The 24,359-nt window shown below is 41.7% G+C and overlaps 2 protein-coding genes across 9 annotated transcripts in view; both read right to left on the bottom strand.

Annotated features, from left to right (window-relative positions):
• tanc1b (tetratricopeptide repeat, ankyrin repeat and coiled-coil containing 1b) overlaps positions 1-16,816 on the bottom strand; it is a 104,440-nt gene extending 87,624 nt beyond the window's left edge. For 6 of the 7 annotated variants that reach the window (XR_011178442.1, XM_069153711.1, XM_069153713.1 and 3 more), the window contains exons 1-2: positions 16,674-16,816; positions 4,115-4,208 (exon numbers count right to left, since the gene is read on the bottom strand). Coding sequence is in view for 6 of the 7 variants with exons in the window: in XM_069153711.1 (XP_069009812.1) it covers positions 4,115-4,208; positions 16,674-16,802 (223 nt within the window). In the remaining variant the exon portion in view is untranslated. Of the gene's footprint in view, positions 1-4,114; positions 4,209-16,468; positions 16,635-16,673 lie in introns of those variants that run through there. The other variant, XM_069153715.1, reaches the window with a different exon arrangement.
• A 2,908-nt stretch (positions 16,817-19,724) lies between these two features.
• dap1b (death associated protein 1b) lies at positions 19,725-21,926 on the bottom strand. 2 transcript variants are annotated; one of them, XM_069153709.1, is made up of 4 exons: positions 21,761-21,926; positions 20,516-20,612; positions 20,307-20,373; positions 19,725-20,187 (listed from the first exon to the last, which is right to left on the bottom strand). In XM_069153709.1, exons 1-4 carry the CDS (start codon positions 21,825-21,827, stop codon positions 20,071-20,073), a joined length of 348 nt encoding a protein of 115 aa, XP_069009810.1. In that variant the 5' UTR covers positions 21,828-21,926; the 3' UTR covers positions 19,725-20,070. The 2 variants fall into 2 exon arrangements, with proteins under 2 accessions (XP_069009810.1, XP_069009811.1); XM_069153710.1 differs by having other exon boundaries at positions 20,307-20,370.
• Positions 21,927-24,359: the final 2,433 nt, after the last annotated feature.

Raw genomic sequence — 24,359 nt, 5'->3', positions numbered from 1 at the left:
CCACAACAGCCAGACAGGCAACTGTCTGGCAGCTGCTTCCAGCAGCCAAGCTCATTGAGTGGGAAACCCAAAGTGTGAGGTCTGACAGAGGTATTACACCACCCACAACGTCACACACAATCAGGCTCAGCAATCAAAGCTGAGTCAATCAAATTGGATTTCTCTGGGCCACATTATGAAGTCACTGAAGACACTCTCAGAGCAACAGCAACAGTATGTGGCCATGCATCACACTCAAAACCATGAGGCCGTGAAGGAGGCAGCCAGTGTGGCCTCTGGCAGTGGAAAGAAAAGGGACCACTCGGGCCACTTTGCCAGAAAAAGCATCAAATCTTAGTGTAAAAATGCAGATTCACGTGTTCGTAAAAGGTATTTGGTATTGCATGAAAATTGTTTGACAAATATAATTTAGGAAAAAGTTAGGGAAGCACTAATTGATTGTCCTGTAATCAAATTTAGCCTGTATTAACTTTTATTATTATCATATCTATATTATATATATATATATGCTGCTGTAGCGAAAAAATTTCCCCTCGGGGATAAATAAAGTAACTACCTAACCTAATATCTATTATATGGTCTATAAGCTGGTAAAGAGAACTAACTGATTAAATGTGACTTTATATGCTTTATATGATTTCAAATTGTACTTCACGAGACATTTAGCAGAGTAACAATGAAGAATTAACAGTAACAGTGTTCTTCGCTGCTTTGGTTTGATGTTCAAAAGCTGTTAAGATAGTAAAATAATAAAGAAATACTGTGGGTGCACCCAAAAGAAATCAGAGCCATGCAGAAGATGTATTCTGCATACCGTAACTATGGGCTCACTGCTGTTAAAGCATCAAGAGGAAAACAGGATGAAACAAATTCACACAATTTACCTCATGACAAGACACTGTCCTAAAACAATCCTACAAAACTCACAACAATGATCCTCAAAGAGGACAAGACTGAAATCAATGAGTGATTGGTTATAACATAACCATCCTCCTGGGGTCCCAGATCTGTTGCTTGCACTGTAACCCAGTTACAATTACCCAGTTCTCCGAAAATGAGAACATCAAAGGCAGCAGGCCACAGCAAACCAGTGCTCCACTCCTGGAATGGGAGACCATAAAAAAAAAGTACTTAAAAGGGATTAAAATGGCCAATTCCACACAGATTCCTTGCAGAAGGGCTTGAGGAGAGGCAAGAGGGGAGGAGGAGGAGGAGGAAGGATCTAGGAGGAGCACAAGATGGAGAGACTAAATTAGCAAACTGTGTGTTTTTGTGGTCTTGGCAATGGGGAGATCCCAGAGGAGAGCTAATGACTGCAGTGGTATCTGGCGTGGGGGCCAACTTTCCTTGACTGTTTTAAAGTTGCCTTCAGTTCATAGCCACCAAGTCATGAGCAACATATGCTGAGCTATCTTGCAATTATACCATTATCAAGGTCTTGCCTCCCACTTATTTCCATTATATGTTGCTGAGCAGATTTTAAAGGGGTTTTATCCTTTTGGGCCCCCTGAAGGAAGAAAACTGTGTTTGGTCTGGTCTGTAAGAGGACAACAGGGACGTTCAAAAACTACAGACTTGACTAATAAACACAACTTTCACTGACCTGCATAAAACCAAACCTGCAAACTCACCAAACAAGCTTCTTATCAAAATGTAAATACAAACTCTCAGGTATAAAATATTAAGAATTACTGCCTCAAAAACAACACTGATGCTGTATTTAACAAACTAAACATATTTAACCATTTTAATCCAGTTTGGATGTGGCAAAAAAAAAATAAACGCATAAAATGAAGTGGATGACAAAACAGCACCACCTCAAACATTTCATTTTGACAAAGTTTCTGGATCAAAATTAAATCTTTATTTAAGCACCACAGAAGGTGAAGTGAATTGTTTATGAGCAATGTGGTCCCATCCTGTCTCAGAGAGCATTAACTATACTGCAGCGTACCTAATGTGATGAACACGGCCTTCAACATCACAATTTCTGTGTTACTAACACAACACGTTCTCCCCTAAAGGAGGACAAACAAGGAAACACAGGGTGGTGCAAAATGCAATTGAACACTTTGAATTTAAATTTATGACCTCCTGTTTCCGTTAATATGGATTTCACCGTGATGCTGAACTCATCAAAGAGCTTTTCAAAGTCTCTTAGAAATACAACCAAAGTTTTAAAGCAATAACTCTCATTTATTTGGCAAATCACGACAACATTTCCCAATAATTTTTAGGATATTACCCACATTTCATTCAGTCTAACTAAATAAGAGGCTAAAGCCTGAAAATAAAGAGAGATGCAGTAGAGCAGTGGTCCTCAACTGGTCTAACTTCAGGACCCATTTTTTTACTTTAGGTTGTGCACAAATGTGTAATGCAGTAATACACAATGCTTTCATGCATCATGAAATAAACCAGAAATATGACAATAAAAGTGCAACTATAGCTGAAAACCCAATGAAATAAAAAATGAAGACATGTCTAATCCTAACCCCATCTACAAATGTGCAGATGAGAGCTAACTACTGGATGTGACAACATTAGTTTTGGTTGTCACTGTCATGGCAACGCATACGACTACGGCACAAGTGCTGCGTCATGGGAAACATATGTCCTTCAAAATAAAAGGGAAGCAGAAATTCTGTCGACAACAAAATAATAGTTTGACTTTTATTCACACACAAATCTGGGACGCACTCCAAATGTCCCCGTGACCCACTTTTGGGTCGTAACCCACCAGTTGAAAACAGTAGAGATATCTGCTCTATGCAGGGCCACAGAGGGACAAAGTGACCTCTCATCTGTCTTAACAGCCCTAAACAACAGAGAGGAGTGGCCACATTTTATTGTCCCACCATGAGAAAAGGAGACAGAGCTGCTTTGGCTTGATGGATGGGGTCCAACTGGGAAAGTGAAGCTGGGATAAAGGAGCTGTATCCCGCCATAAAACTGCTGCTCTAAGCCTTCACGTACACACCAGCTCCTGTGTTTAACCATATGTGTGTGCAGGTGGGTGTGTCTGGACAACAGGGAAACTGTGTTATCAGAGTGATTCATATGTGAGACAGGTTGCAACAGCTTCATAAAAAGTAATACCAGCCTACAGTACTCAATTCTCACTCTATACAGTGCTGTACAGGAGAGCAGTGGAGGTGGTGTGGTGTATAAAGCAAGTCAGACTCTTCCCCCTTTAATTTGACTCCTGTTGAGTGAAACAATCAAATCAGACAAAGGCAGACAGAGCAGAGCTATGAGACATGTGTGGACTGTATACACCGACTGAATCAGACTGCTGAGAGCAGCTCTGAGGTGGTGAAGCAAGTCTGGGCAGGTAAACGCAGTATAAGCATAAATGGTCAATTTGCAATGTCAAGACCGATCATTGGACGGGGCCACGGCATGAACAAGAGACTCGTCGACAATGTCTTTCTGAGAGTGATTCACCATTAGTCATGCGGGAAAACTCTACAAATTTCCAAAGGAAAACATCTGGAATGACACAACGGTCATCTCCATTCAAAACTATAGATAAAAGATGGAAAGTATCTCGTTTTGAACTGAGAGTTATAGAAACAATGGCTGCATGAAATCTGGATGCAATGGGCTGTGTCACTGGTGGCATGCTGAGTATGAGCTCATACAGCTGTAATTTTCTCCACATCATCACGGGACACGTCTCTACCATTACAGCAAGAGGCTTTTCATTCCAGTGTCCATGTGTCTGTCTGTCATTGTGCCCCCTCCCTAAAGCTTCATGTTTGAATGAATGGTCAAAAACTTTCTGAAACATTATGTACTGCACCAAGTACTTTATTGAAGTTCCATTTTAGAAATGATGACAGTGCTTAAAATCATCTATAAATGGAGCACTGGAGGAATTGTTGAAATAGGACGGATCAAATCCAATGACTTTTTCCCACCGTTTTGATGTTTGCCAAGTAAACACTTCAGAACGAGCATTTAGCTTTCTTTTCTCATCTCTTCTAGCTCTATTTAACTCAATTAAGGTTTTCAAACTCTTTCTTCATAACTAAGAAGGGTGTATATATAACTTTCCTTAGGAATGACTGTATAAACTGAAAGGTGTTTGAGTTGTCATACGTGGACATACCTGAATCCTTCTTGCTCCCCTTGCCTCCATCCCTGTTCTTCTTCAGCACTGCCTTAAACATGGCAAGATTCCTGGAATCCTCTCTGTAGAGCCCCTGAGGAGGAAGACAACATTTAAATATCCAGTCACTCACAGCCACAGCAAGACATCTAAAAATGCCTCCGATGTCACTCAAGGAAAACTATGGAAATGATCTGGCAACACAGAGCATTTCATTTCTATTCATGGGACAGAACAGAGGCTGTTTTCTCTCTTCCCCTGAAAATAAGAAAAACATTTACACAATAGGTGTGCAGGTCATTTTTTATCCCAAACTAACCAAACAAGATAAAATGGGTCCTCAAAAGCCTGACAGCAAAGGCAAAACACTGTATATCCGCATTTCATAGTGTTTAGCTGGCACCCGCCTGGGAGTTTTCCCACAGCACTCCCAATCCTGCAGGTCATCAGTGGAGGGGCACATGGAAAGAATGCTCTAATATTTAAACAGAAAAGGACAAATTCTGCTATCTTGTTATGCAGGAAAACACTCGGTTGAATGCCCTGAATTCCACATGTAATTGATGCTGTGTGGCTGAACTTGAGTGTTTACCATTGATATCCATGGTTGGTCCCAAGCTGGTGTGCATTCTGAATCCTTCAAGTTAAACAGTATAACATGAGCTCCAAGGTCTAGCCTGGATGTGCTTGTTTATTTTGGAATTATTTATAGTCTTATGTAGCTGGACGGTGGTGAAAACATTCTTAACTCAACACAGCAGCAGCTCAAACAGTTAATTGTGTGGGATTTTTGGTTTCTACCCCTCTAAACACATTACAGGCTTCTACAGTGTACTCTATTGTATTAATAGAAGCAGAGCAATCTTTCCAATGAAGAGAAAAGAATGGCTTCAACCAAATAAGGGTATGCAATCTGCAAACAAAACACATAGTTCTCAACCCCAGAAGCCCGGCTTTAAATATCTCGGTCCTGTTGCTGCTGCTGCTGTGAGAGAGACTATCGATTTGCCCTTTTTCATCCTTGACGGTGTCAGATGAAACACTATGAAGCAAAGCCTCCATCGAATTGGTTATAGGAGGTGGAGGTGTATGGAGCAAATCCCAGAGGAGCCTCTGCATCTCAACTCAGAACTGACTGGTCAAAAAAAAGAGTCAAACTCCAAACCAAGATTGCTAATGAAGTTTCAAACTTTTATTTTGAAATATTTAGGGAAACACACACAAAGCCAGCTATTCTCCAACCTGTTCTTTATCCTGGACCTTCTTGTATTGACCCATTTTGTTATGTGAGCTCAGGAATGCGCAGGTGTCTGCATCTAAAACCTTGGGTACTTACAACCATCACAAAAAGCAAATTAACAACAGGACACCTGGTGTAACACAGTGTAGCACTGAAGACCGTCTATCTGTGTCTGTACAGAACAGTGCATGAAAGCATAGCACATTCCCGTATATTGGTGGAGTCGGTGGACCTACTAGCTGCTGTATGGGAGCTGGCTGCTCATCTCCACAGTAACAATAAACATCTCCCAGGTTAACCCAAAGGAAATGAGAAACGCCTTCTTGAAACTCCAAAAGCCAACATGACAAATTCCTTCCATCTCCCCCTCCCCCTCCCCCACCACAGCCACCAGACAAACACAAGTCAGGACACACTGAGAGAATGAGACGCCGCCTCTTCAGCCTCCATCTACAGCACCTTTCACTCATTTACAGCAGGTGTGGACTTTAGGGACGAGCAGTTCAAGCAAAAATACTATTTGATATTCGCTGGGAACTATTTGACTATTATTCAAGGACCTTCACACACACACACACACACACACACACACACACACACACACACACACACACACACACACAGAAACTTCATCAAACTTCAAAAAGCCAGTCTTTGACAAATCTGATGGGATGCCGTTCTTTAGCTTCATCTTTTAGATGAGTTTGCTCTGCATGTCAAACTTCAATAAGCAATATTTTAATTTTAGAACCAGTGCTACATATCAGTACGACAGTATAACGGAGGGATTTCAGACCCATCCAAAGACACATTTTTGCCAATTGAACAGGCAACAACAACACTGGAGTGCAATTGTCACGGATCAGGATGATGTTCTTGCACCGATTCCATTTTCTGATAAAGGTGCGGCAACATGTTTTTCAGAAGTGACCTGAGCATTCGGGAGAGAATAAGAAACCTTCAACATAAGACCATATCCATTCTTTCCTGAGTCCAGACATTTGGTATGTTCATCAAGTCTATGAATTCATGAACAAAATATTTTAAAAAGGCATGAGGACATTATGGGTTCCTTTGGTTGTTTTTATTGGTGGCAGACGTGGAGGGTCCTGAAAAAAGTAAATGACATCAAAGTGTAGATTCCACGATAGCAAAGGTTTATCAATCAACATCAAATGTAGCTCTGCTGAAGCTATAGTGGGGATGTTACTGCGGCCTTCAGAAGATAGTCTCCTCAGTGAACAGTCCTGGGCTGCATGGCATGCAGTAAGATGGGAATCAAGATTGCTCAAGCCCTCAAGTTCATGTCCATCCCAGTTCATTTAAGCTCTGTTTGGATATTAGCATGGCCCCTTCGAAGGGGCCTCTCAATATTACAACGGAGCAGTGAAAAGTCCCACAAAGGCTCACAGGTCTTTGCAGACACACGCTGGCTGAATAGACAAAACACACTCTCAATATTCACATTAGCCGGAGAAACAGCAGAGTACTGTGCTCGTGGTACCGCCTCTTCTGTTTATTTGAAGAGACTGACAAAAGTCTTCAACGGGCTTTGAAATACCCCAGGCAACTGAAGGCCTCAGCATTAAGGACGCTCCCCCGGCACTAAGACCTTCACATGTGGTCTGTCTGTTACCTCGGAAAAGCTCAAGGTAACAACAAATAGGACTCCAATCTATGGCACAATGAGAGGACGGTTTCCTTTCACAAAAGAGAAATTGGAGTCCAGGGAGGCTAAAAAGTGCCTCGGGTCATCAACATGTATGTTTTCCAGGTCACTCCTGAAGTGTTGGAGTTCAAATCCATACGGGTTGTGAGGAAGAAAAGATCCTCACCTGCACAATGCTGACATGACATGTGGTTAATGGGGCCATCGAGCTCCACACAGTCATCTGAGAAGACAGCTAAATATAGATGTGAAATAGGATTGTTTGTCCCGATCGCCTCTGGTAGGGAAGCATTTCACATATATTGGAGGTGGCTGAGTTGGAGAATGCTTTGTCCTCTATTAGGTGGCAGACAATAGACGGAGCACCCGTAAGCTCAGATCAGCTTCACCAGTCCTCTGGCGCTGGAGCAAACAGCTATTTTCCAGCCTGTGCGTTCATTTCTTTCCTGCTGAAACGCCCTGCCAGCTCTCTTCATCAACCGATTCTACATGAATGATCACTCTCAGATTTCCACACTGTTGTCATAGCAACATGGAAACTCTCACCGTGGGCTAACCTTCGAGCTGGTTTATCAAACACTGCCTTGAAGTGAACTAGGGATAGTTCAAAAACTCTCACATGAACGCCATAATTATCTCTTCTTTTGTTGTCCATTCACTGAGCGCAGGAAACGGGCCCGGCCCGGTCTGGGAGTTCAAGTGGTCCACAAACAATGAAAAGTTAGCCAACCAACTTTTGGAGGAGGAAGTGTAGGGAGTAGGTACGGAGGACCGCACAGTCGGAGCGTCAGCCACTGTACACAAAAGGTTGTTATCCACACTAATGTGAGTGGAAGGGAACTAACAAAGGAACAGATATTTTGATGTCGCTGGTCGACCGGTTTGACTCGAGAGCTTCCTGCACAGTCTTTAACCAACAGCAGCCTCTGAGAGGTGGACCTGAAAAATCAGATCATACAGGCATTTCCACGGTCTACTGAATGATTCAGTTGTTGAACAAGAAAGTCATTTTACCAAAACCATTTGTAGTAGACCTACTATCAGTTTACATATGAGGCAGACAAAGTGGTGTACCTTGTGCAAAAGTACCAAAACCTAAAGAAGCTAAGGTCATTTAACTATACTTACTAAGACACTGCAATAAAGTTGTATCTAATCTAACGTAATGGCAGGATTTCTCCAGGATTTCTAGGTATGATGTGAGCCATCAACTTTCAAATACCTATCAACAAAACACAATATATGTATGCTAGCAGCCAAAATTACATTTTATCTGCCAGCATACACAATATTCTGCATTTAAGACAACTGAAGGCAGACATAAGGCCAAGAGTGTGCAGCGCCGTGTTGTCGGCAGGAACATTTTGAGGGGCTTGAACTACTGTGTGACTGAGAACCAAACCCATATGGGCCCTGCAGCAATAGGCTGACCACACAAGACCACTACTCACAGCTTCAGCTTCATTTGCTGTAATTATAGTCTAGAAATTCACATTTATGTTTGCTCAGCCACTCTCATGGGAAGACCAATCAGTGACCAGCAGGGGTGACCAAGTGTGACGGCGTTGAAGTCGAGCGTTGTTTTCTGGATGTAGTTGCATCAATGGTCGATTTTGGCACATATGGTGGTCCATACTTATTGTTTTAAGGCAGGAACATTTGGTGGGTGCCCAGACCTATATATCCACATAGTGGGAACACCGAACTAAAGGACTAAATCTGTGTTTCAACTTGGACTAAGTGTAATTACTATATAAGAAAGACATCTGTTAGTATTTGTACACATGATCATGTAGCTCACATCTGAAAGAATATAAGACATTTCAGGAGAGAATTTTTCAAAACTAAATGATGAGAAAACAGACTGCTCTTCACTCGTGGTAAACCTCTGTGCTTATTTACCTCTGTGTTCATTTACTTTAAGCTAGTGGGAAATCATTTTGTTTCATCAAAGGCGCAGCCAGATCCAAAGTTCTAGCTTGGGGCAAAGCAAAGAAGTTTCTGATTGAGGAGGATGAGCCGCATGGCTCAGCGTGACATTAAAGAGGATAACAACTCTGATCTACTCATTAGACTGGCATGGGAAATTACAGAAGACGATGAGGACAATGTCCAACAGTGGTTATGTGAGTTTTAAATGTTTAAAGTTACTGTGAGGCATTGAAGTCTCAGGAATAAAAAAAAAGAACTGATAACTGAACCCTTTGATATGAGACTTCTGTTCAGTTCATCATGTGATCACAACAATTACTATAAGAAGTCCATTTATGTATATTTACTCGCACTCCCGGAACAGAAACTCTCAAGTGCTTGTTTCACCAGGAACATTTTGGCAGTGCACTAGTTTTTGCCTTTGCCTCAGTAAATTCTCACTGCATGTTAAAACCGTTTTTCCCGCAGTCAGAACCTGCAAATTGTCTGTTCACACTACAACTGGACGACATCGATGTTGAGTGCTTAAAGCAGCACACAAACCCTGCTCGCTTCTGTAAATTGACAATTCAAATACAGTTGAATCGAGCATGATGGCTGCGTTTTGTATTTCTGTTATTTCTGTTCTCTTTTGGACAATATGCCAGTGTTTGAGTGAGCTAACTGTTAACAATTAAGAGTACAGTTGAGAACTGTCATTTTTATGCACCATTACACCCATAAGCCCTGAAGTAAATGCCGTCTCAGCACAGTAAGCCCGTGTCTTCTTTATTCCAGCAGTGATGATCTAGAAGTGTCAAGGCATGTTGAGGAGGGCAATCACTGCTCAGTTGATTGTTACACTCCCCAGGCTCATGAAACTCACTTAACCTGAAACTGAAATAAAATGCTACAATGAGAAGAAACATGAGACTACATTCAACCTAGACTCCTTCAGTTTGACAGATCACTGGCTTACAATGATTTATAGATGAAATAACAGGAGCAGTGGGTTTGCCCTTTCACTGCCAACCTTTCCTGTTGTGTGACGTTAGTCAGAGCTCTCCCTCCTCACAAACCAACAACCGGCCCTGTTTCAGAAATCATCAGAGATTTAACTCCAGTCTGAGTAACAACAATCATCAGAGTTGCACTCAGTATCGCCCTTTATTACTACTGATTATCACTCCATTACTGATTTGCTGTAGCGATCAAGTGTTGATGAACATTTGGAGTAAAAATAAATAAAGCCGGACCATTGTTACTTCCACTCCATTTGTCACTGGCCTCCCAGGGCGCCCGGTATTTGATTAAGAGTAAAACATTAACAAGAAGAGTTTAAAGTCTACAAAAAGTTCCTGCAACCCTTGGAGACACTCTAATCGTATTAAGGTTTGTCGGTCAGAGGGTCACATAAACAAATCCGAATCTTATCAAGTAAAATAAGAAATTATTTTAGGATTATAGAAATGCAGCAGTAAGGTAGACTTGAAACCACAAACTTACGCAGGACACTTAAGAAGCCAGGATTTAAGACCCGGTCCATTCAACAGGGCTTCAGACCAAAAAGCACTTCACAGATAAGATGTCTTCGCCACTTCAATTCTAGAGAGCGGGTTTATTCTTAGCCCATCACCTCAGCTGCTTTCACTGGACTCAGCACAGCATCTAGTACACAGAAAAAAGTCTCCCTTAACAGTTTGAAAGCAAAGTGGATTGATGTGTTTGTATGGAAGAAAAGTAAAGAAGCACAACAAGCAGACAAAAGCAAAAAAAACAGTTTCAACAGGCGCAGTGAGAAGCTGCTATTCTGTCTATTCATGTGTGTTAGCTTTACAGCACTAAAAAGAAGAAAAAGATTTTACAGACCAACTTCTAGCAGAGACAGATACAAGTTCACATATCTGACAAGGACACAAACTAACAAATCCAAATAACGTTCATTTTGACAATTCATTGTTATGACAAGAATAGATCCGGCTAGGAACAACAGTCCTGCATCCAGAGGCTCTTGGTTGATGACTGGTTTATTGGTCGGTGAGAACCCAATCACCGCCCTGCCTGCTTACGCTTCCAAAACGGGTTTTTTTCATGAAAACCCGAAGAAACACAAGCAAGGAGAAAACTGCCCATTTTGGTCAAAGGTGACATCTGGCTGCTGTCAAATTCTTCACAAAGAACCATCACCTTAGGTTTTGCCTGCCGTCTTCTTCTGCAGCAGCTTGGCTGTGTGCTCGCTGCCTGTCGGCCCACAGCGCCCACTACAGCGTCGGAGCTACAACTTCCACCGCCCACAGCGCCCACTACAGCGTCGGAGCTACAACTTCCACCGCCCACAGCGCCCACTACAGCGTCGGAGCTACAACTTCCACCGCCCACAGCGCCCACTACAGCGTCGGAGCTACAACTTCCACCGCCCACAGCGCCCACTACAGCGTCGGAGCTACAACTTCCACCGCCCACAGCGCCCACTACAGTGTCGGAGCTACAACTTCCACCGCCCACAGCGCCCACTACAGCGTCGGAGCTACAACTTCCACCGCCCACAGCGCCCACTACAGTGTCGGAGCTACAACTTCCACCGCCCACAGCGCCCACTACAGTGTCGGAGCTACAACTTCCACCGCCCACAGCAGGTCACAGCTCGCATGAGCGTGAGGACGTACATATTGAACAGTGACAGTGAGCACACCTGCAAAGGGTCGCAGTATATTTCCTTTACTTCCTCCTGAATCTGAACCCAAATATCTATCAGAATCACAGTACAAAATGTATTTGATCATTTAACCAACTAAATTAATTGGCAAATTCATTTTATTTCAAAATTATATTGTTAATTTGAGCCCAACCGATACTGGATTTTTGGCGCCGATGCCGATTTGAGGAAGTAAAAAAAAAAATCCAATATTAGTATATTGACCAAAATGTGACTATCAAAACACTTTAAAACAGTTTGAAGGTCAATTTTAGTGTCTAAAATCACAGCAGCTCCCTGAAACAGTGGACTTCAGCAGTGTAATAACTATAAAAAAATTAAAAAAAAAAAAAAACTATACATTTAAGAAAAAACACAAATAGAACGATTTATGATTTACCCTGAACATCTTTTCCTGCATTAGGTTATGTAAAAAAAGTTTTCATATCGCCCAACAAATACGCTGATACCAATATATCTGTAATAGGCCAATATTAGCCGATAAAATGAGCCAACTGATAAATCTATCAGGCTCTCTTGTTAACACTTCTCTTTGCCAACAACTTGTTACACATTCTGCATTTCATAGTTTGTTGTGACACTCTGCACATCTGCCGTTCTCTCTCGCCCTGTCTGTCTCTGGGGTTTTGAAAAAAGGTTTGACAAAATGGAAATCAGTAACAGCTGTTAGTAAGAAGCACTTCCATACACACATGTGATTTAGATACACACATGTGATTTAGATACACACATGTGATTTAGATGCACACATGTGATTTAGATGCACACATGTGATTTAGATACACACATGTGATTTAGATGCACACATGTGATTTAGATGCACACATGTGATTTAGATACACACATGTGATTTAGATGCACACATGTGATTTAGATGCACACATGTGATTTAGATACACACATGTGATTTAGATGCACACATGTGATTTAGATACACACATGTGATTTAGATGCACACATGTGATTTAGATACACACATGTGATTTAGATGCACACATGTGATTTAGATACACACATGTGATTTAGATGCACACATGTGATTTAGATGCACACATGTGATTTAGATACACACATGTGATTTAGATGCACACATGTGATTTAGATGCACACATGTGATTTAGATGCACACATGTGATTTAGATACACACATGTGATTTAGATACACACATGCAAGCTTCAGGGCTCATAAGCACATGAACAGTCCCTTGAAACATACATGCTGCTTTCCCACCTGGACTTTCAACCCATTCTACAGAACACACTGCAGTCCTTCTATGTGAAATGGATGATTTAGTATTTGATTCAGCACAAGTCAACACTGTCACTGAAATAAAAAGGCAACTCAAGCTGCATAGCTGTCCTTCTGTGATGTTTGAATAGATGACTTAAGGGCAAATGGGGCAATTACATGGTGAGGAAAGTATTTGGATACATAAACTGTCATTACCCTTTAAGAAACTTGAGCTAATGCAGTTACACAATCACACTTTGCCAAAAGGCTTGAATATGAACCTTCATCTCCATGAAGACAACACAATATCATTTCTTTACCGAATACAATTTTGCTAGAACTTAAGGATGCATATATAGTATGTTGTGACCATAATCACTGATTATTATAATCAGAATCACTTCTTTAAAGTGGGAACAGAAAATGTTGCCGTCTTGTTACAATACATTTGCGGTGTTCGCCATGTCGGGTTTTAGTGCTCACTGCAGGAGATGGTGTACCCCACAGCAGGACATGAAACACAAAGCAGCACATAACAACCTCGGCTTTGTTCAAGTTCCAGGTGCTCAGAGACATCTGCTTCTGCTGTCAGGACGTTTTTTCCCAACATGCTCGAAAACCACCTGAATACTTCTGAAACGTGAGTGTCTTGGCTGCGTTACGTAAATCTCACTTACAATGCACATTATGGAAATCCTAGACTGCAACGGAGATTGCTTCCTGGAGAGTTTCCGTGGTCAGCACATGAGAATTGTCCTTAAGCTGTCAAATTGATGTTCTAACCACAAATCTACTGTCAAACAATCAGGTGGTTGGTCGTCTTTCCTTTTAAACTACAAATGGACCAACTGGACTTTGTACAAGACTTTGAATGACAGCAATCACACACCTTAACTGACCTAACCAAAACTGATAAATGTACTAGAGTTCATTTGGACCACACAGCAGGTTGGGGAGGAAGCAACTTCTATACAGTAATACTCTTAAAAAACCTTATGCTTTGTTAAAAACTAACACACTGCTGCAATGCTCGACACAAGCTCGCATGCAATATTTAGTTATCCTCCCACACAGGAATGTCACACCACGACATCCACTCACCATCTTGGTTCAGCAGCGTACAGACTCAAACCTACTCGTCGGTAAAAATCTGACTTTCCGTGCTCGGCCCTTCAAATAAGACAAAATCGTTGCCCTTATTATCAGAAGCCTCTCAGTGCGAGCTGTCTGACAGGTCACTGGCTCAAGTAACTTTCCCTCTTCAGCCATGACAATGTGCCTCTGATGCCAGCCTGTTATTGGCCAACTGGCTGAGGACCATGGGAACCTGGCTCTGCAGAGTGAGAGAGGCAGACTCTTGTGGCACTTTCAGTAAGATGACTGCAAACATCTTAAAACAAGACGACTGGGGTAGCCGTAGCCCGGCGGAGAGGCATGCAAATCCACTTTGATGGCTCCATAGTCGGCGTAAAATTGCCTGAAATTATATTGGAAAATTAATGCAGCGTATCTTCACGTTAACTGACCGCCATCGTGACTGTCGGCAGCAAAGCCTGTTCCACCTGTTGAGTGTAAAATGGAAAATCAACAGTGTATATAGAGCTGAAAAGCCCCTGGAGCTCGATGGAAACAAGGAACTCAACACAGGAAATGGTAAATGCCGCGTCAGCTTCTTTCAAAGCAGAACGCCAGCAGACTGTGAAGTTATGAAGACTTCACAATACTGATCAGTGAGCGCACTGAATCGATGACTAACAACGATCAAAGCTCCAGCCGGACATTCACAAGCAGTTTCTCTGTCGGAGCACCTGGCTGAGTTACAAGGAGATTCCTCCACTGAAAAGATGCTGAAAACAGCAGAAGTGGTCAAACCTCACCGACTCAACTCATGTGGGTGGAACAGATTACAGTCCTTCAGCCTGAAGCCTACTACTATATCTGGGCTGGGCTCTGCCTTCAAAAGCACCACAGCCAATCACAAAATACAGACCAACACTGGCATCAAACAAGACCACACACTTATAAGAAAAGTAATGAACTTTATGTAAAACATCTGCGGCCTAATGAGCCGGACATTATAATAATATCTTCTTTAAGAAAGTCTGTTCATCTTTAGAGAAGTTAAGACACACAGTACGAAGCAGTTTAGGCTGTTCTGCAATGACAAGTTGTTCAGAGGAAACTTTTCCTGACTCCAACTAATGACAGCTATTATCAATGAATTTACTTTTACGGTTAATAAATCAACTGTTTACTTTAAAACATGTCAGAAAAAAGTAAAAGAAACTTCTCAGGTGTTCTCAGAGTGATTGAAGCAGTCTTAAACCCAGAAACCACCATTTGTTCATGAACTGATATAAAACCATAAGATCTGAGAAGCTGAAATCGTCCTGCATCTGTCTTTAGGGTCGAACTGGAAGCTGCAACAAGTCGTCCATCTACAGAAAATTAACCACCAACTATTTTAACAATCACGTCATCACTTTGAGTCTTTTTTTTTTCTTTTTTTTTTAATTTAATTCTAAAAATTCTGTTTCCAGCTTCTAAACTTGAATGTTTTCTGGTTCCTTTGGTCCTCCATCACAATAACCTGAATGTGTACTTTGGTTGACAGGCTGCTCGTTGGGCTTTGAAACACTGCTCCACCTTTTTCAACATTTTTGGACATTTTTAAGACCAAACATTAAATCAAGAATCTAATCAGCAGATTAATCAATAATACAAATATTTGCCATTTGCAGCCTTTGATGTCATCTTGGGGTTTGGAATTGTGGCAGGAATTTTAACTACTTTATCAGATTGTATTTATTTAAACCACAAAGAAAACCTCTTTAGACTGATAATATTTTTCATATCATTAAATTCAAACCTTTTTTTTTTACAGTAAAGTGTTATTTACATCATCTCTACTTTCACTACATTAGCCTATGTTTAGAGTTATTTGCACATTAATCGATTATCAAAGTTGTTGATACCGTTTGCCCATCGACTAATCGATTAAACGGCAAATTCTTCATTTATTCACGAAATTGGAGCATTTTAAAGGCTTTTTATTACAATTAAAGTGAATTATTCACAACCAAATAGCTTCTGAAGTGTTGGTTATAGTGTGACGTGTGTGTGTGTGTGTGTGTGTGTGTGTGTGTGTGTGTGTGTGTGTGTGTGTGTGTTTTACTACTGTGTGTGTGTGTGTGTGTGGTGCGTGCGTGTGTGGTGCGTGCGCGTGTGTGTGTGTGTGTGTGTGTGGTGTGTGTGCGCGCATGTGTGTGTGTGTGTGGTGTGTGTGTGTGCGCGTGTGTGTGTGCGCGTGTGTGTGTGTGCGTGTGTGCGCGCGTGTGTGTGTGTGTGTGGTGTGTGTGTGTGTGTGTGTGTGTGTGTGTGTGTGTGTGTGTGTGTGTGTGGTGTGTGTGTGTGTGTGTGTGTGTGTGTGTGTGTGTGTGTGGTGTGTGTGTGTGTGTGTGTGTGTGTGTGTGTGTGTGTGTATTAGCCAACACCAGACTGAACGCTACTTGTGGGAAAAGTCTCATTTAACCGAGCAAACCCAGTTTAAAGTTCCGCCAGCTTAAGTCAGGTTTAGTCTTAAATACCTTCACGGTTTAAAGCTGGAAGTGAAACTCCGGATTATGTGGCTGTCAGTCCCGCTGCTGTTGAAGGCATGTCCCGACATTCCTCTCCTCAAACTACCACTGAAACTCTCAACATCGCACCTCTCCTTCTCTGAACCGGTGAACCGACACCTCCAACGAACCCTCCACCGACGGAGTCCACTTGTGAGCCCGGTTGAAGTCTTACCTGGTAAATGTCATGGAGATTAAAGTACGGAAAGTTCCCGGTCCTCTTGAGCGTAACTCCACACGGACTCGCTCCCACTTGATCACCAAGGTAGGCTGCTGGCCGCTGGGCTCCTCCTCCGCTCCGCATGAGGTCATCTGTGGGGAGGAACAGCAGCAGAGAGCAGGGAACAACCCCCCCTCACCCTCCCCTCCCTCCTCCTCTCTTCCTCCTCTCCTCTCCTCCTCTCCTCTCCTCTCCTCCTCCTCTCCTCCTCTCCTCTCCTCCTCTCCTCTCCTCCTCTCCTCTCCTCTCCTCCTCCTCTCCTCCTCTCCTCTCCTCCTCCTCCTCCTCCTCTCCTGTTCCATGCCTCATGGACATGACATGATGCTGGAGATGTAAGCTGAAGGCCTGCAGCGGTTTGTTTCTATAAAACTCAGGTTATAAGTAAAACTACCTTCAAGAAATGTTCTAAAACCTGTTTGTTACTGAGGTTCTTTACATGTTTGAGTCCAGTTGGATGTAAAACCTTATTTTATGTAAGTTTTATTTAAATGGAGCAGTTCTTCCTTTCATCCATTTATTTGGGAATCAGCAACTGATCATAAATTCAACATGATAACGAACTAACCTTCAACTATCTTTGACCTTTGACTCTATTTTCAACACAAAAAATACCTGATTACATTGATTCTTTCCATAAAAATTATTTCTAGGAAACTGTATGGAAATTTTAAACCTGTAAAATTAAAGTGTTTCTTGCATATAAAAGTGAAAATAAACCATGAGATGTAGTTTATTTCTAAACTGGAAACACTTCTTCCACCGCGGCCTCATAAACACACAACTGATTCAAACCTGCTTCCAGATTAGCAGACCTGGACTGTGAACTTCCTCCTCCTGGATGTACATGAGAAGAGAGGAGGTTGGAAATCCAGTCAAAGATTTTATGTAAATGAAGCCTAATTGGTTTCTCTGTGTTTTAGTGGCTGTTAAAAGCAGGATGTTGCTCAATGGCTTTCTTGAATTTACCATACATATTAGCATAGAGCTTCATTTAAATGTTAGGTTATGGAGAAGCTCAAATGTTGTCATTATGCAGGTATAAAAATGGATCTAATAAAATAAAGAAAAAGCTGCAAATGAATGCTGAGGCAACTGGATTACTGTGATCAAATCCAGTGCAGGTTTTTGTCCTGTTGGACTCTGGTTTGCTCAGCAGCTCAACACACCTTCAGGCTGCAGCGACCTCATGAGGTAACAATATTTTATGCAGCCATTTTAATGTGAAAAACCTGAAACAGCAAACACATGTTGAACTAAAGTGGAGTCACAAAAAGGGCTTTCAATTGAATTCTGTTTTCTTAATCGTGCAACAGAAGGAGACTCTTTATTGTTGCACATCACGCCTCCACGAGTGCCTCGGTGTGACGTCACCGGCTCAGCGAACCTCCTCAGACGGGAACCGACACCGGCAGCCAAATGCACCATGTCTGCAAGTCCGAGGACCACCGACCGCTCCGCTCCTCATCCGCTCCTCATCCCCTCCTCATCCCCTCCTCATCCGCTCCTCATCTGCTCCTCAACAAGAGCCGGAGAGTCTCTGAGCTTCACACACAGATGGGATGAAAGACAAACAGCACGAGCATCACGGAGGATTTAAGGTCGGCACGTTGTGTGCACGAGGCTGTCAGCGGGTTCTTTCTTGGCCCATAAATGAGCTGATCATGTTGGTGGCATTTCTGATGCAAACAGAGGACACGGCCACGACACACATACTGTCACACGCTCGTTCTGCTCGACCTGTTTGAGGTTTGTGGAGAGGAGCTGAGGTATTTTCACACGTGCAGAGTTTCATGGACACAAAGGCCCATCCTGCAGGTCAGCCTGTGCAGAGCTGGAACATTAAAGAGTTCAGGCCTCTGAAACACCAGAACTCAAAACATGGAACTGCACATTGCTGCTGTAGAGGACAGTAGCTGCACTGTGAGGAAATTTAAGATGTTGAAATAAATCATAATAGTGCTTTGATTTTCTTTTCCAGTTGTTTAAAGAACAAATGTGCTCATGAGATTTGGAATCAGCCAACGTGGTTTTTACCCAAAGCTGGGCGGAGCAGGGAAATGAATCCGGCCGAAAGGAAAAGGCTTGTACCCAAAGGAGCTGTGGAACCTTACCACCAAATCCAGAAACAGGAAGTTATGTTGGTGATTATCATGTGATTATTAAATGATATTAAACTGTACTTGTTAGTATAATCTGAGACAGGGATTATCCAGTAGAAAGGATGTTTTGCAGCAGTATTTATTGCTTTATTGGTACTTTTACTTCTTCCAATACATTTCCGGCAGCACCTTCCGCTCCCAAAGCTGAAGCAGGTTGACATTTTCCAGCCAAAACAACTGATTGATTAGAGGAGAAAATAATTGATAGATTAATCCATAACAAAAATAATCTGTATTTGCAGCACTACAAAAAAAAACCCCTGAGTGGTTCTGATGTTTCATGCAGGTGGAGGTGCTGGATGCTGCACCGCTAGAAAAGGGATCAAGATACAACACAGCCTCAACCTTTTTCCTCCTGTTTTCTAAGCTTGCTGTTGTTCTGCAATTTGTTGGAGCAACTTCCCCTCAAGCGAGGATCAGCCGGTTTTGTGGGTCTTACTGACAAGACCGAGCTAGCCTGTACGGAAAGTTCTGTAGGAGCCTTTTCTGTCTCACCATTTAAAAATGACTCACTGCATACATATACAGGCTCTATGAAAACACGTCTTTGGCAGCACTGAGGGGTTATTTTGTTCGAAGTACTGCGATGGACAGTCAGTGGAGCCTTTTGTTACTGCAATGCACAGGAGTTTACAGAAAACTAAACATGTGCATAAAAAAGGGAGCATGTATTCCTTTTTTATATATTGTAATTGTTAACAACAGACAACTGAAAAGTTGAATGAGGTACAAACCAAGACCCTTTGGTTAGCCGCAAGTAATTTAGAAATGACTATTTGATGCCTCCTAGTGGCGACTTTAACTTACTGCAAAAGAAAACAGGAAATACAAGTCAGCAACACACTGATGCCATGCAATTCTCTTTATTTTTAATAAATCAAATGTAATTGCCAAGCAATACATAGAAAATCTCATTTACAAAGCAGGCTCATAAACCCTCCTCACAACATTCACTTTAAATGTACTTTTACCCACAATGCCATCCGTTTTCATCAGCTGGTAAATACAACTACATCCTCCGTCTTATAACACGAAGAAAGATCTATTAAATGCTGGTTTATAGTTTTTTCAAACAAGCACAGTCTGAAAAAAAGCTCATATTTCTTCTAAGTAAACTTTCCACGACCACTTTACAACCTTTCGGTGTTTCACTCGACTTAACGTGGTTCCCTCCGAGGCGGTCCGGAACAGGTTCAACACTTCCTCGGCTGCTGGATGACGAAGGTCCGAGGGGAGTGATGCTTCTCCACTGCAGGGCGCACCTTGCCGTGCCTCACGCTCACCGGTGTCTCTGGAAAGTCGTGGCTCAGCTGCAAAACGTCAGGCAGGAGTTTTATTGTCCACGAGGCACCGTGGCCTCAGAGGAACACCAACGAGTCCCGTTCGCTCAGTCGGACGGATAAAAAGAAGAGTGGATGTTTTTCTTTACCTTGTCGAGAGTTCCAGCCAGAAGCATGCCAACTTGTTGCATCCTGTTGGAGGTGTTAACGGACCTGCTGCACAGGGTTCAAATCAGTCACTTCACTCAGAAGGACGTTTCAGGAAAACGTCACAAAACTGCCGCTTGACATTCTCACAAAGGTTTGAATAAAACTCCATCTCTATTCACGCTATGTTGTAGATGCAGACCGGGCATACCTCAGTTTATCAGACCTCTTGGTCTCCTTGTCTGGAGTCCCATGGTTGGTGCTGTCTTCCAAGCCTTTCTTGGCCACCCGTTTACCGCCGGCCTTCACTGTTGACCCAGAGATGACAGCAGCTTAGTTTGATACCAGGAAAGAAAAAAAAAATCAAGCTCAACAAATCAGCATCAGATTTGAAAGACGAGGACCTCCATCTGTTAACAACACGTCTTTAACTTGGTGGTTTGAGATACTCCCGCAATGAATGTTTTTGCAGTGCTACCAACGTGTAGAGGTGATGCATGCACAATAAAGGCTTATTGCTTGGTGGTAAATCTTTAACAAATGGGGGGGGGGATATAAATCAGAGAGGTCAAGTAGATTCAAAGAGAAAAAAATATAGATGTTGTACTAAACTATTCTTTAAAGATTTATTTTCTGATTATTTATTGATTTATTTTTGCTTTTTACAATCTCATTAAGATTCTAGCAATCATTAAAATACAACCACAAATAAATTAAATTAAACTCAGGTCATGTCCACACTTCAGGCCTGCTCTGTGATCAGGGGCCACACAAGTTTCAAACTCTACATTTATGGATTATGAAGGGTCATTTAGACCCACAAATCCATAATAAGACAACATCATTCAACTAGTTTTATAAATAAAAAAAATAAAATATATATATATATATAATAATCATTTTAAAGTACTAAACACTTTTTTTTTTAAGGGTATTTAAAAACAGGAACTTACTTATGCAAAAGGAGGAACATTAGAAAAACGGAATATTAAAGAATCAACATGTTCTCTGATTGTCATAACGCGGAGGATCACTGCATCGTTACAGGACATCAACACGAAAGAATAAAAGCAGCATGATGAGAGAAGTGAACTACAGTTCCGTGGTGAACATCGTCCATGACGGCAGTTCTGCATGCATTAAAGTTCACCTGCAAAAAGAGTTCAAGCTGCGAGAACACGGTGTTACTTCTCCACCCAACAGGCCTGCTCCAAAACCAACAGCCCGCTTCATGCAGTTTAGTATTTCAATCACAGCAGTCAACAAATCCGTCCAAATGATCCCCGGAACAAACCGCACGTCATAAGAAAGACAACAGATCACACTTCGTGAAAGAAGCTGCAGTGAAGTGGAACCAGCGTCATCTGGGTCAGCAGAGGAAAACAAGCTTTGGTTTCAGGAGGCGAAAACAGCAAACAGATGAAACGGTGAAGCTCGAGATCAGCGTGAAGTTCACCTGCTGGAGGGTGGCCGGCTCTCAGCAGAGCCTCCTTCGCTCCACATTTGGAGACTTGTTGCACCATTTTTGAAAAGTTTCCGGAGAAAAGCAGAAAAAGCACCAAACTGCAGTGAACAGCCACTCCGTTGTTTTTATGCTCAAACACAGATGACGTCAGACTCACAGGAAGTGTGTCCGCCACAGACACGCCCACCTGAGCTCTGCAACTGATCACGTTTCAAATGAAAGTTCAAACAGCAGGATGATGTTGGCCATGTCTTAGTTTGTGCTCAAGGTCTTTTTTTTTTTTTTATCGGCAACAAAGCCTCGTCCTTATTAAAGTGTTATTGTCCCACTTAGAATAGATAACATGAATTATTACATCTAAAATGATAAATATATTCAATGTGACAAAACGTAGGTTAGACACCAAAATAATAATACATTTTAAAAATACCATAAACAATCAAAAAAAGATAGAAATGACAAATAAACAATGAATGGTAAAAAACAACAACAACAACAACAACACAGTTATGAGTAAATAAATAAGTAAAAAAAATATTCAATATGGGGGTAAATTGCAATATCAGTGGCATCCTGTTATCACTGTCATCATATTTTGAAAATCTTGTCAAAAAACAGGTGTGCAGCTTAAATAAATAAAACAATTCATTTTTATTTCTTTTATTGTTTTGTTATTCATTACCTTTGAGAGGTCCCAAAAGTTTTCAAATGTTTTCCTGTTGGAATCATACACAGATTATACTGTTTAATAGCAAACATTTCAATTCTCCCGTGGAGGAAAAGTCTGTGGCTGTAACTGAAGTGCAGCTTTTAAAGGGCCCTGCAGATCTTCACAGGTGTATCCAGGTATTTTAGCTGATTATCAGGATGAGGTTGGTGGATCTGCCAGCTGCAACTTTACTGTGATCACATGACTACTTCTACGATCCTCATTGTTTGCAAGGCGTGTCTGCAAGAAGCCCAACAGGTGCAAGCAAACGGAAAATTAGGTCATAGTCAACCGAACACAAATGAAAACACCTGCGGAGGTGCGACTCACCACGAATATTCAAACAACAGACCTTTTCCACAGCAGACATGTGACTTGAGTAGGAAAACACAGGTGCATTAATGATGGCTGCAGTCCACATAGAGGAGGTGCTGCTTGTGTGCATGCTAGTTCACTGTCACTGTTCATGACAGGAACACTTAATGCAACTGAGGCATTGTTGATTCCACCTGTTCTTTCCTCTCAAGTCATGAAAACGGTCTATTTGGAACAAGACGCCTTGACAGTTACAAATAATACAAATCCTCTATGATCCGGTGCCTCACTGCACGTTTTAGCAGGTTCTTTTAAATCTGTGGCTTCAGGAGTTAAACCGTCAGCTGTGCAATGTTTCACTCCTGCACCAACCACTGCATCTCCTTTGCAGTGTGCAGGTGAGGCCGCACAGTTTGCGAAGTGCAGAGTTGATGTTAGAAGACTCGTTTGTAGAAACTGAACAGGCCGTCCTGACATTAATAACTGTTGTGGTGTTTCCTCATTCCTCCACGGTTCCTAAACGCAGCAGGCTAATTGTTAATTTAACTGAAAGGTTGTTTGGAAATGTGCAGCACAATATCAGCTTTATTACATGATGTTAGGCCTTGTTTTGAACCAAATCTATTTGGCCAAAATATAGTTTCTAAACCTTCATTAAAAAAAATATTATAGAAGTATATTCTGAATCAAAATGTTTTATATCACAAAACAAACATAATCTATAGCACAGAGGAACTGTATGCACTGCACAGATAAAGGTGGTTGCTATACTGCTAATGCACCGAGTTAGTTATTTAGATGCATCGGGTTTTTTTTACTTTTACTTTTACCTTTTGCTCATTTGCAGGAAGCAGCACATTGGAAAGCTGCTGTTGACCTGCGTTTCCTTTTCCCGTCTCCTGTTGTGTTGTTTGGAGGTTGTATTATTGCAGTTTGAATTTAATAATTTCAAGTTCATTCATTCAGGAAACTTAAAAGTCCCTCTGCTGCTTAAAAATATGAGTCAACATTAATCAGGTTTGGGTAATTAGTTCAATGTCATCTAGAGTTTTGAAAACTTAACCACCTCAGGTAAATCAACTAAACTTAAGAAAACAAAACGGTACAGTCACATTGACAATCATTTAAATTCAACTTGTGCTGGTTTTGTTCTCCTAAAAACTTCATTTAATGAGTTGAGTGAAGTCTCAGCAGCATTTCCATTCCTCTTTAAGTCCAAAGACCTCAAATGAGAGAAAATCTGTTGATTAAGTCTGAAGTGGTCTAAAAGTAAAAACTACATAAGCTGATTTAAAAAGCCAGAAGGCTGGGTTGGACGTCCAGGGATACACTGTTGTCTACAAACAGCCGTCATTAAGTCCAGATATTTGCTTATCACTCCCCAATATCTCATCTGCAGGCAGCGATGAGGTCAGAGTCTTGACACCAAACTCAAATTATAATTTGCTGCAAAAAAAACATTTCAAATGTGAGCTGTCTGACTGAAATTGGTTCCCAATGTTTTGTAATGTACGTGGAGAGCAGGTGGGGTGGAGCACATTCTTGTAATAATGTCAGTGTTTACAA

Source organism: Embiotoca jacksoni, unplaced genomic scaffold (assembly GCF_022577435.1).
Source record: "Embiotoca jacksoni isolate LCO1_2020_lvr unplaced genomic scaffold, fEmbJac1.0.p SCAF_2, whole genome shotgun sequence".
NCBI classification, from domain to species: domain Eukaryota; kingdom Metazoa; phylum Chordata; class Actinopteri; family Embiotocidae; genus Embiotoca; species Embiotoca jacksoni.
The sequence above is the reverse complement of the archived record's forward strand: the minus strand, read 5'-3'. Positions and strand labels throughout refer to the sequence as shown.